Source organism: Gobius niger, assembly GCF_951799975.1.
Source record: "Gobius niger genome assembly, chromosome: 7".
Classification (NCBI taxonomy): Eukaryota; Metazoa; Chordata; class Actinopteri; order Gobiiformes; family Gobiidae; genus Gobius; species Gobius niger.
The window spans coordinates 10,341,928-10,355,019 of NC_136858.1; the positions used below are offsets into that span (position 1 = coordinate 10,341,928).

Genomic DNA, 13,092 nt, shown 5'->3' on the forward strand with positions numbered 1-13,092 from the left:
GAGCAGTCCACAGAAAATCGCTTCAAGGGGATTCTCACGACGCCGCTTGGTCGTTTTTGCACTGTCATTGTCCTTATATCATTGGCTGCAACACTAAAGACGCCTGTTAAGTTGACTGTGTGGTGTTTGTGAGTCTGTTGAGCTACTTTTATGTGTCAAAAATGTCAAAACTTTTGGATATTTCAAGATAATGAATTGAATTTTGTCCTCATACAAAACTTTAAAAACATAAATGTTTTCAGATTCTGTTCAAAATGTTCAGAAAAAAAATAAAATATATCTAAAATGTGACTTACCAAGGTGCATCAAAATGTAGAAAACTTTTGGTGGGTGACCCTAAAAAGGTATGGAGAGGTTCTGTGATGATGGCCGTGTAGAACTGCACCAGCATCTTGGTCGGCAGTTTAAGTTTCTTCAGCCGCCGCAGGAAGAACTTCCTCTGCTGGGCTTTCTCGATGAGGGAGCTGATGGTCAGCCCCATTTGAGGTCCTGGGTGATGCAGATGGGGGTGAGAGTGTCTGTCAAGGCGAGGGGGGGCGGTGGGGCTGTGTCTTTCCTGAAGTCCAACAACAACAAGTTAAAGAAAGCCAACTAAAAAAAAAGTGTTTAAAAGCTAATAATGTCCCATTGATCTGTGGCGTCTTCATCCTGATCTCACTTAAGTCTCAAGCCTGGCTCGTTGACCTCTTTCTCTTCTTCTTCTGTGTGTGTGCGTACCTGCATGTTCTTGGTTGCCGTGGCACCGGCAGCAGTAAGGAGAAAAGGGGTAATGTTTTGAAAACCACAGAAATGTCATGTTCCAGCTCAGGCTATTAATTTGATTAATTTAAGCAACAGACAATGTGGAAAATGGCTAAATCGTAAGTTTGCGTCTGCTGCTCCATGCCCCTCACATCCACCATGCTGCCAATTAAGCAGCGTCTTAGACCGTTCCTTAGCGACTGTTTTTGTAAATGACACCAATGGAGCGAATTTCTGACGATCTCTGCTGTTTCACAAAGGCCGTGTGTTCCACTAAAACAGAGTTTTTCCCCGGTCTGATCCAGCACCATTTAACTCCGCCCCTTTCCCCTTGAGTCTCCATAGAGACGGTTGACAATCACAGCAGAGCTCAAGGCATGAGGAGAATAAAATTAAAATGCTTTTGAAAACCATGGCTTAGTTTTACTTTTGAGAGCAGACAAGGAATTTTTCAAACAGAAATAAAAAAAAATGTAATGGGCCTAATTGTGGGCTATATTATAAAGATAGATATTAATGAGCAGGACAGTTTTCTTCATATGAAAGATCAGAAGACCTTTTTAAGTTTATTTCCAATAAAATCGATTAAAAATATAGAGATTTTTTTTTTTTTTCATATCGTCCAGCCCTAGCTCCAGCCAAGCATGTGGTACTTTTTTTTGTTGTTGTTCTTTTTTGAATACCTTTAAAAAGCCATTATACAGTACATGCTTTAAATTAAATTACCCAAATATAGCGTTCTCATGATATTTCATTTTAATGCTGTGATATACGGTACATTGTAGGCCATGTTGCCATGCCCTAATTCCTACTACAACAAACACTACTAATAACACTAATTACTTTTTACAGATTGTTTTTGTTTTTACCTGTGGAAACACAGTACTTTATTGTCACACACAGGGAAATGGTTAAAGCAGCAGCTCCCACTAAAGGTGTCCAGATATGTTCACTGAAACGTCATTCATTCCAGAACCGTGTATTTGCTTCAGAGTCATGACAGCTCAAGTGACGCCGACTGTGCTTTCAACCCGTCGATGCTACACACACACGGGGGTGGTACAGGAAGACCTATGTGAGACCGGGGAGAGGCTTAACATGAGTGTCAGATCTCTTTAGCAGCAGGAGCGAAGCGGCCTCTGTGAACTGTTTCAGCGCTGCATGTTTCAGCCCCTTTGTTAAATCTGATTTCTGATTTCAGTGAAGATCCCGCCCTTTTGCCCTTTTTCGGAACATGCTCGTTAGGAGCCAGGTAGGAGGAGTCTGTAAATCCACCATGGACTCCCCGTCGAACGATTGTCATTAACGTAAACGGAGAGGAGTGAGCAGAAGGAGTCTATTTCTTATGACTATGATTTTACCAAGCAATAAACATAACATTGTCCACAGTGAACACAGGCCTAGCTGTAGGACCCCTTTTTTTCCTAAGCGACGCCCTCAGAATTCGAAAGCACTGGCACTGTTTGTACGCAAGATACCTACTTCGTCTTGAGCAATGCTGTTGTTGCTCCAGGTGGAAGATCAAGCCCTAGGAGTCTTTTTTAAGTGGCCCACTATGTTAAAAAAGTGTGTGAATATGACACACTTTTACAATGGTTTCACTGCATTTGCAACTTCCTGATAAAAAAAAGAAGTTCTTGGATTCTAACTTTGACACAAAGATTTTGTTGTTATCTCTTACAAATGGTAAATTCAGGTGACGGGGAGTTGCAGTTCGCAGTAGCACAGCCTCCACCTCCCAGCGCCGCTCCCTCTACGCTTCAGGGGAGTTCACTTTATCAAATGGAAGGCAGAGAGACAGAGATTTCCAGCCTCTCAAGAGTCGAGTCGCAAAACCTGGCTCCACACCACTCTGCTCTCTCTCTCCCAGATGAATTATTTGCATCAGAAATGAGCCGGAGGTCTCTGTGCGGAGGGCGGAACACTGCGGGATAACACGGCGAGGATTTGGAGAAAGGACGTGAATAGTTTGTGTTGGAATTGTAATGCGGTGGTGGATACAACGGGGGAAATGTACTTTACATAAAATATCAGTATCGGGCGAAGAAAGAGGTTTTTTTTTATCATTGTCAATCTCAGACTCTTCGGCGCCATTGTAAACTACAAAGGCAGTAAATACCGTAATCCGTCAAGATAAGGGCTTTGACCGAATCCCGTATGATTGTTTTTATTATTAGGTTGATTGGGATTCAAATAAAATTCATTACCTGTATATATAAACACAGAAGTGTCCATAGGTGAAGTGCTTACATCCTGTGTAAAGTTTTGAATATGTTGTAACTGATTATTTAACATTTCAGCACACGATTGGCGTAGTTGTGTTCTGGTATGACATTGCCCGGTCGGCTGAATAACCAGGAAGTGACGCTACTAGGGGTGAACCAATTCGATGCTTCCCAAAATGTCCGCCCTCTTATTGGGTGACCTTCACAGAGCCCATTGGGTGACTCTCACAGAGACCATTGGGTGACTCTCACAAAGACCATTGGGTGACCTTCACAGAGATCAGTGGGTGACCTTCACAGAGACCATTGGGTGACCCTCACAGAGACCATTGGGTGACCCTCACAGAGCCCATTGGGTGACTCTCACAGAGACCATTGGGTGACCTTCACAGAGCCCATTTGGGGACTCTCACAGAGCCCATTGGGTGACTCTCACAGAGACCATTGGGTGACCTTAATAGAGACCATTGGGTGACTCTCACAGAGCCCATTGGGTGACTCTCACAGAGACCATTGGGTGACCTTAATAGAGACCATTGGGTGACTCTCACAGAGACCATTGGGTGACTCTCACAGAGACCATTGGGTAACTCTCACAAAGACCATTGGGTAACTCTCACAAAGACCATTGGGTGACCTTCACAGAGACCATTGGGTGACTCTCACAGAGACCATTGGATGACCCTCACAGAGCCTATTGGGTGACTCTCACAGAGACCATTGGGTGACTCTCACAAAGACCATTGGGTGACTCTCAAAATGCCGGAAAATGTCCAGCCGTGTCGATTTAGTGGACTCTATCCATACAGAGAATAGAGAACATCTAGCTGAGATGGTTTGTACCTTGGTTACTCCTCCTCCTCCTGCCTCATACTATCTCCTCCTGTAATGTTGTCCAGGTGTACAAGGAGGACCTTCCCCAGCTGAAGCAGCAGAGCAGAGAGAAGAAGCAGCAGGTGGGCTCTCTGAAGAGGCAGAAAGGACCAGAGCAGGGCCTCCAGCTGCAGTTTGTCCACGGGTAAAACTCTGTCTATTCTGTCTATTCTGCATTGTTCCTCCCTCCCTCTGTCAGCCAATCACAGTCTGCTCCTTTTGACACTCAATCTCTTTTTATCTCTCACCCCCTGTGCACACACTGACCGCACTGAGATCTGACTCTGCGGCAAGCAGTGGGGGAAATTAAAGTGATAAACTGTAACAAATTTAATAGAATGCATAGGATTTCCCTTAACTTCTGGACCTGCATTTTTGTCTAAAGTCTCTCCCTTTGGTGATTTCAGCAACTAGAGTCACGCGAACCAATAAGACGAGCTTTCCTGTGCACAGGGAATGAGGAGGAGCTTTCAGGTCCAATCATAAGGGCTTGATGGTTTGCTTAGTAAAATTCACACTCTCTCTCCTCAATTTTCAATCGTACCGACTATCACTTTAAAATACCCGTTTAAACAGTATATTTGGAAGTGGATACTTGTATACTTTTGCTTAAGCAGAATTGAAATCTACTCACAGGTTAATATAATAGCAGGCCGTTCCATAAGAAGTTAGCTGTTGAATCCCAGCTCCTGTAGGTGCAGATTGGTGTTGTGTCCTTGTGCAAGACACTCCCACCAGCCCCTGTGTGGATGTAATGTGTGTGTCAGTGTCTACTAAAATATTTCATCATAATTTTCGTCAAAGTAATATTTTTGCTGAGTAAAATATGAAAATAATTTATGGAAATGAGACCAAACTCATCCAAACTTCCACTGACTGTTTGAAAGAGCCTCAATTTTTATCCCTCCTCAATTTGTTATCTCACAGACTATAACTTTAAGTAAGAAAATAGACTCCCCCCGACAACTGCGACATGTTTTTTTGTGTGCGTGTAGTTACCGTGGCTACGACTGCCGCAACAACCTGCTGTACACCCAGAGCGGGGAGGTGCTGTACCACGTGGCGGCGGTGGGCGTGGTCTACAACAGACAGCTCCACGGCCAGCGATTCTACCTGGGCCACGACGACGACATCCTCAGCCTGTGCATACACCCGCTCAAGGACTACGCAGCCACGGGACAGGTACGCTACCGAGAAAACATGCTCGTCCTGGATGCTATGAGTTCACCTGTGCGGCAACACTTAACGCGAGTCATTGGCATTGACCGTACACTTGCACAGCGCCACCTACTGTTGTGGAGTGTGCAGGGTAACAAATATACACATGGTCGACTTTTACTTTTTCACTTGGGAGCTTTTGTCGAAATGCAGTAGAAAGTATTATATTTCTCTTACTAAATGTAGTGAAGTAAGTTCTGAACAAAAAAGTATAGATTCTCAAAAATACTACTAAAGTGCAGTACTTAAAGTTGCGGAATGCATGTTTTTATGCAAAAAATGTTTTATATTAGAGGGATATTTCAGGATTTTTGACATAGGGCCTCATTTCCTAGTTATGTGTTGCTAATTTCTGGAGATATTTTTTTTGTAATTCATGCAGTTCTTACATTTGAAGAGTTTCGTGGTGCTAGGCTAGTGCAAAGCTAGCGTATTTCTATGATATCAGCTAGCCTGCATTAAAAACAGTCTGACCCGCTCCACAGAGCACCTGAGGCAAATCACTTATAACACCAGACTAACGATAAATGTCTGTGTCGATAGAATAATTTTTGGAATATAACTGACCTTGCATCACATGAATGATCACATTTTGAGGGACTATTTTCTAGCAGATCCCTCCGCCGCTGTGTAGCGTATACAACCACGAAGCTGATGCTGCTCAAATATAAGTTCTTTTAAATGCAAAATGGCTAGAATTACTCTATCGACACAGACATTTATATGGTTAGTCTGGTGTTATAAGTGATTTGTCTCAGGTGCACTGTGGAGCGGGTCAGGCTCTTTTTAATGCAGGCCAGCTGATATCATAGAAATGCGCTAGCCTTGCACTAGCCTAGCGCCACGTAACTCTCCAAACTGCATGAATAACAAAAAAAATATCTCCAGAAATCAGCAACACTTGGATAACTAGGAAATGAGGCCCTATGTCAAAAAAGCACAGTCTCATCAGTCCATAAAACCTTTAAAAAACTCCTGACCCAGTTTAACATCTTAGCTTATTTGTTTTGATCCAAAGTGGTTGTGTTTTTTTTTCTCACGTTGGCGATGTCTCTCAGCACTTTGTACTTCTGGACACTTCAGGTCGGTTACAGCTGCTGAAAAGGACAGCACTGGTAGATAATGGATTCCTGGTGGTTCCTTATTTTGACTTACTTTACTTCAACATCGCCACCTGGGACGCTTCAATCCAACAGCCTTCAGTTTTACACCGTTTGAAGTTTGAAAATGTGAAGAACAATATAGTCAAAAAAATAATTTGCTTAATGATTCCTCAGGCAGTGTTAGTGTTACTGTCACGGTGTTATTTATTCATAATATTATCTTGTGGCTAACCATTTCAGGCAAAACACTTTGTAATGTTGCTTATATTTATTTAATGAAACTGTAAAAAGAAATGAAGACGCAAAAGTATCAGCTCTCTATAAATAAATAAATATAAAGGAAACATTGACACTTTTTGCTTAGGTTTTGATTAACGTTAGCGGTTAGCTTAAAATAACGCAGACCGCTTCTTCTCAACTTGGCGCTGGGACAGTCATCTTTAACTGCTCCACAAACTTGGAAGGCTCAGGAAAGACCTCAGTGAAGTCACATCAGCTCTGCCACATATCCTCACATATAAGATAAGATAAGATGGTACTTTATTGATCTCATATGTACATATGTACATGTTAGTTAGAATGCGCTTCTTACCAAATGTGGGTTTGGTTTTGCTGCGACGTGCCCTTCATTGGACTTGGGATGTGTCACTTTAAATGACGCTTCTCTGTTTGAAATTGCTGCCTCATGTTTTGTATTTTCATTGTGGTGCATTCCTGCCATGTAGAGCCTGCAAAAAAAACAAAGACGTATTTGTTTGTGGCGGCCAACATGAAGCCGGACTCACAAAAGTATGAATATACCTGATATGGCGCACGCTAACAAAGCAGTGGCTCCTATGATGCTTCAGAATAAATTTTATTTCAGGTTGTTTTGGATTTCTGGTCGGTTTTCAGAAAGGTAAGTAAAGGCGCTATGCTGACCACCCAAGCATCTGCTGGGTCACCGAGAGGTCAAATACGTATAAATATCAACTTATTCTTTCATAAAAAGTTGCATAGTGCACCTTTAAATCAAAATTTCTTGGAAATAGCATATTTATTTAACTATGCGCTGTTTTTTTCTGCATTTGTGGCATTAGAATGTCATTTCTGGGCATTAAAAAGCATTTAACAAACCCTGTACATGTGAAATAGTCATCTGCTCTATAATGATTAAAAAGAGTGCAAAATATATTTGGTATTGCCTGCTGATTTTGAAAATGAGGACTATACATATGTGTGAGAGAAAGGTCATTATTAGTAGAAACCCAAATCAACTAATCAACTGAGAATGAAGTCAAAAAGTACCTCATCTCTCTCTCTCTCTCTCTCTCTCTCTCTCTCTCTCTCTCTCTCTCTCTCTCTCTCTCTCTCTTTCTCTCTTTCTCTCTTTCTCTCTCTCTTTCTCTCTCTCTCTCTCTCTCTCTCTCTCTCTCTCTCTCTCTCTCTCTCTCTCTCTCTCTCTATATATATATATATATATATACTATACATATACATATACATATATCAGATAAATGACAAGGAGCACGAGCCAAACTACTATTATCTATTTTATTGATCAAAATGAAGCATTTGCCAATTAAATATTTACTCACAGTGGAAAAAGAAACAATTATTAAGTTATAAGTAAGAGTACAGATACTTTGTTATTATTTTACTCTCCAAGGAGTGCAATTTGTTCAAAAAGTTACTCAAGTACATGCACCTACTCTGAATATACTTCACGGATACAGTACGTTTTACTTTTACTTGAGTATTATTAAAATGAAGTAACTGTTTCTTACTTGAGTCAAACGAATAGAAACTCCTGCCTCTGTGGCAAACACGTAAAATAGTATTTTGTGTTTTGTTTATTCTTCATGATTCCTTTTTATATATTTTATTATTATTTTGAATTATTATTGTTATTTTTTCATGTTTTGTTCTAATAATTGATGTTACTACTGAAACATGAATCAAACTTTTACACTCAAACTAAGTTTCTCACTCTACTCAAGTAACAGTTTCATCAGGTACTTTTCACTCTTACTTGAGTAAATGTTTGCGGCATTAGGCTTAATCTCTGTGACAGTCTGCACTGGCCGAGGTTATTAAAGCTGTCATCAGCGAAGTGTCGGTCACAGACATACACAAATGTTGGAAGTCTAACCACTTCTGACGATTAGGACAATTGTCTTCTCTGGATGCTCGAGGGTCAGTCTGTGTGTTGACAGGCACTTCCTGGTTCCACAGATATATAGATGTGGACGACAGTGATTTGTCCACCTGTGTATTATAGTTATAGATCTGCAACCCGGAGCAGCTACGTTTCCAGACAGTGCCCTCTGCTGGTTGGAAGTTTACATAACAACTGAATCCGTGAACAAATCTCACTTTAACCTCTTAACCCCCGCCTGAACCGAGAACATTTTGTCCAGTTTTGCTTTACCCAAATCTAAAAGCTTCTTGACCGGAGAGCAACAGTGTAATGCCTCATTTAAAAGCTAAGACTCACAAAAGTGCTCAAGTTTTTTGTCACATTGTGGCCACATTTGTATTACAATTTTATCGTGTTTGATGCTTTTTTTTGTTGTTGTAGCTTTTAGATTTGGATAAAACCAAACCGGTTCACGTGGGGGTTAAGAGGTTAATCTAGACCCATTTGATATATTGATATAATTTTAGATAATCCCCCCTGTCGTATGTCACCAGAATGAACACTCATGAACACTAGATAACTTCTATTTGGTTTTGCCTTTGTCTCAGGTGGGCCGAGACCCTGCCATCCATGTGTGGGACATCCAGACTGTGAAGTGCCTGTCTCTGCTGAGGGGACACCACCAGAGAGGGGTGTGCGCCATGGACTTCTCCGGTACGACCTTTGCTTCATTCACTTTACTAAAGTGTGTGTAGAAAGTGTATGACATAATCTTCTCTCTGTGTAATGATGCTCCTCAGCTGACGGGAAGACGCTGGTGTCCGTGGGAGTGGATGATGGACACTCTGTCGTCATCTGGGACTGGAAGAGAGGGGAGAAACTCGCCACGGCCAGGTACTTCAAACTAAAAGTCCAAGTCCATGGCGTCCATGGCAGCCTATTACCATCTAAAAACATTGCTAAAATAAGAAACATAGGGCCAGATCTTGTGGTTCATAGCGCAGGCTGTAGAGAAGACGAGTACGCAGACGGGTGGCGCTCCTTGCAATCTTCAGTGTCATACCTGCCGCAAAAAGTGGGCAGGACATGAGGGGGGGACAGACTCGCATTGTGATGTTGTGGTGCCGCCCCCTCCCCATGCTTTCCCCAGACCTGCGGTAGGCGGTGGTTTGCGAGGGGGGTTCTCTTGTACACGCGTAACATGCCTGATGCAGCGCGCAATGTTTAATAAAGATTAAAGAAATAAAAGTGTCCCTCCGCTGCTGCAGCCACTCGCTGCAGATCCAAGGTGAGCGGGCGGGGAAAGAGAGGCAGCAGCCTCGCGTTGGACACCGTTCGAATGCGCAAAGTTACGAAATGTACAGGATTTAATTGATCAGAACGTATTCATTTGATGCACAAGGAGAAAACGCCTCCAAATGCACTGCCTGTCACAAAATGTCACATTTGTAACTCTGGAATCATTGATCTTGTATTGATGATGGGAGAGTGGTCATAACTTTGATGCACTAGGAGACAGTGCAAACAAATGGGGTTAGAAATAACTGCTCACCTCTGAATGTTGACCTTTCTCTGTGCTGTTAAAGCTTTGAAGATGTTCACTTTTCTCTCTTTTGAAGGGGACACAAGGATAAGATCTTTGTGGTGAAGTGCAACCCTTTGCTCATGGACAAACTGGTCACTGTGGGGATCAAGCACATCAAGTTCTGGCAGCACACAGGTACGACACTCCACGCACCACTGCAAGTGTCGTAGCATTTTGCATTTTTTACTCATTAATCGTCCGTGAGAGTAAATACTACGCTGACAGAAAAGACAAAGGGAGAGAGGGATATTGTACATCCAATTACACAATGGAGATCATTTTTTGGCTGTAAACCCTGCTAATGTGGTGCTAGCCTGCAGCTAGCTTTGGCGGTTAGCCTGTTAGCTTCTTCTTCGTGAGTCCATTAGTGTGTATTGCGCCTCGAACCCGGAGGCAGCGAAGTTGCAAGTGGGGTTTTTCTGGCCAGAGACACCAGGGGGAAATGAAAGACCCCCTGATCATCCCATTAACACTTGTATCACACTCAGCTCCTCTACAGTCCCGTGCAGTAGGTGGGAGGTGTTGTTCATGATGGAGGTGAGCTTGCCTAACACCCTCCTGTGCCTCACCTCGTGCTGCAGACGACCACGTCAGACTCACAGCTGCACCATGGCCGGTCCGTGAAGTGGTCGATGGTCCATGCAGTGAGATGTCGACCCAATATCCATATAGCAATCGAGCTCAACAGTCCAACCCATTACATGCTGGGATCCCATTCTTACTTTGCATTGACTTTTTTTAGAATTCAAATATTAAGAGTTTAAAAGCATGAAGATTTGTCTAAAATGTTTTGAAATTGAAAAGTTATACAAATAATTTTGCTGTATTTTCAACTATTAAGTGTTTTCTTTTCTGTCAAACATCTGCACAATGGTTGGTAGTTAGCACATAGCTGTTTTGTATTGTGTTGTATCTGAAGAAGCAAACAAACAGAGCTCCCGACATCGTATTGAGCCTCTTCTTACTCTGTTCTCCAGGAGGGGGCTTGACCTTCCAGCGTGGTGCATTCAGGAGCGTGGGACGTCCCGAGACAATGATGTCTGTGTGTTACGGCCGCACGGACGCTCTGGTGTTCTCCGGGGCGGCCAATGGAGACGTGTACATCTGGAAGGAGCCTGTGCTGCTGAAGACTGTCAAAGCCCACGACGGCCCGGTGTTCGCCATGTTCTCGCTGGACAAGGTGAGGAGACTATTGTACATGTTGTACCAGTATTTGCTGTTGGTTCATTGCCCCATTGCCATTATAACAGTTATTTTGAGGCCGTTTGAAGTTTGTTCATCAAGGCATCACTGATTGGCTAGCATGCTGTTAACTGGAAGGGAAAGCTTGTTTTCACTTTTTTTTTCTCCTTTTTTTACACTGTTGCCTGCAGATGGCACTCCAGGCTGATTCAAAAACCCGACCAGCCCAGTCTCTCACGCTGAATGACTGTCTTTTCTTACCACACACATTATTTCAAATTTTAAAACGTTCTTCCTGGTTCTGCAGAGGCTGACAGTGTCCAGAGTGTGACTTTATCCTAAACAAGAGCATATGGTGGACATAGTAATGACACACTATCTGGGCTCAGGAAGTAAAGTCAGAGCGCATTTCTCGCTGCCAGGAGCAGGGGCGTTGTTATCATATTGCAGACAGGGGCTCAGGTTGGGGCCCCTTGGACACAGGAGGCACAAAAAATTAAAAGTGCTGCAGAAAACAAAAGCAAAGTTAAGTTAATGTGGGAACCAATGAATAAAGTGGCGACTTCTTTTAAGCAGATCATTTTAAACAATGGAGTTAATGGAACCGTTAAATGAATCATGGCATTATTTCCCATTAATTTCATCCACATTATACAAGTAGAACATATTTACAGCAAAACATTTTTTTACAGGGGGAGGACAATGAATGACAATGAATTCATGACATCATTGGGTTATTTTACTGTAGGTCAACAGTGAGACTAGATACCAGTAGTTACGATATTTGTTTTTTGAGACCCTTTTTGAGACGACTAGAACCAGAACACGGAACAATAATGTTTGGAAGATCTGCAAATTTACAGTATCGGGTTCATCTCCAATGTCAAGAAATGTGTGAAAAATGTGGAAACATTTGGGAAAAAATGGGGGAAATGGGAGAAATTGTGGCGAAAGCCAGGAAAAATTGTGTAAAATAAAAAATAATGGAAAGTATTAGTACAAGCTTTTTGCTCATTTTTAGGAGGAAAACAAATTGGGGCCAAAAAATGTTGCAAAAAAGAAAAATGGGGCAAACATTGTGCAAAAATATTACCAAAAATAGGGAAAAAAATTAATCAAAATTGGGATTTGAGCTGAAACAACCAAGTGACTTCCTTTAATGTTGTCCCTGGACCAACAGCATCAAAACTTGGATCTAAAGATATAAGATTTTTTCTGTACCTGCTGCTGATACTTTCATTTTTTCAATACCGGTAGTACCTAAACTTGTTCCCATAGCATAGTGTAATCGTTTAACGGTACCAAGTCACAGTCACCATGGCCGAGAAGAACCTGTGCTGGAAGTGGCAACCCTATGCAATATGTCCACTTTAAAGTTCCAGTCTGTAAATTCAGTGTCCGACCTGTATTGAAACTATGCTGAGACTCACAGCAAACGGGTGCAGCAGTGGTAATGTTTGGAGCACTATAGTAGCAGTAACAGTTAGCATGCTAGCACAGGATGTAGCATAAGGGACACAATATTAAGTTCAGGAAAGCTTGTGAACTTGTGATATCGGTTTCGTGTTTTCTTCGTCAATGCTGCTTGTGAAGGGTTCAGAGTGTGCTGGAAATAAAACAAACTCCCCACAGCTTTCCACTTGTAAAGTTTGACGTTTTGTAAGTGGTCGTGATGTGATTTTGTCAGGGATTCGTGACGGGGGGGAAGGACGGAGTGGTGGAGCTGTGGGACGACATGTTTGATCGCTGTCTGAAAACCTACGCCATCAAGAGAGCCGCGCTGTCGCCTGGATCCAAAGGTAAACATGACGCGGCACTTTTACAGATTAATTCCCAGATTAGCGCAAAGGATGACAGATTATCTCTCGCAAATGAGCACGATTATGATGCCGGATCCTTATCAAAGGATCCCCTAAAGCTGTTTATAATGATGTGGTAAAAGATGCTGGCGTCAGAGCGGGATCCTAATAGACTTGACTTCATGAAATCAACAATACTTTTTTTCGATACAAAACTAGATGATTATTTGTCATCTCGAACCAGAAA

At 42.3% G+C, this 13,092-nt stretch overlaps 1 protein-coding gene across 4 annotated transcripts in view; it reads left to right on the forward strand.

Moving 5' to 3' along the window:
- The window catches only part of eml6 (EMAP like 6), a 100,945-nt gene that overhangs the window by 64,469 nt on the left and 23,384 nt on the right, over positions 1 to 13,092 (forward strand). For all 4 annotated transcript variants that reach the window (XM_079559851.1, XM_079559853.1, XM_079559852.1 and 1 more), the window contains exons 15-21: positions 3,866 to 3,984; positions 4,835 to 5,021; positions 8,888 to 8,993; positions 9,080 to 9,173; positions 9,899 to 9,999; positions 10,842 to 11,044; positions 12,734 to 12,845. In XM_079559851.1, the coding sequence (XP_079415977.1) occupies positions 3,866 to 3,984; positions 4,835 to 5,021; positions 8,888 to 8,993; positions 9,080 to 9,173; positions 9,899 to 9,999; positions 10,842 to 11,044; positions 12,734 to 12,845 (922 nt within the window). The remainder of the gene's footprint in view (positions 1 to 3,865; positions 3,985 to 4,834; positions 5,022 to 8,887; positions 8,994 to 9,079; positions 9,174 to 9,898; positions 10,000 to 10,841; positions 11,045 to 12,733; positions 12,846 to 13,092) is intronic.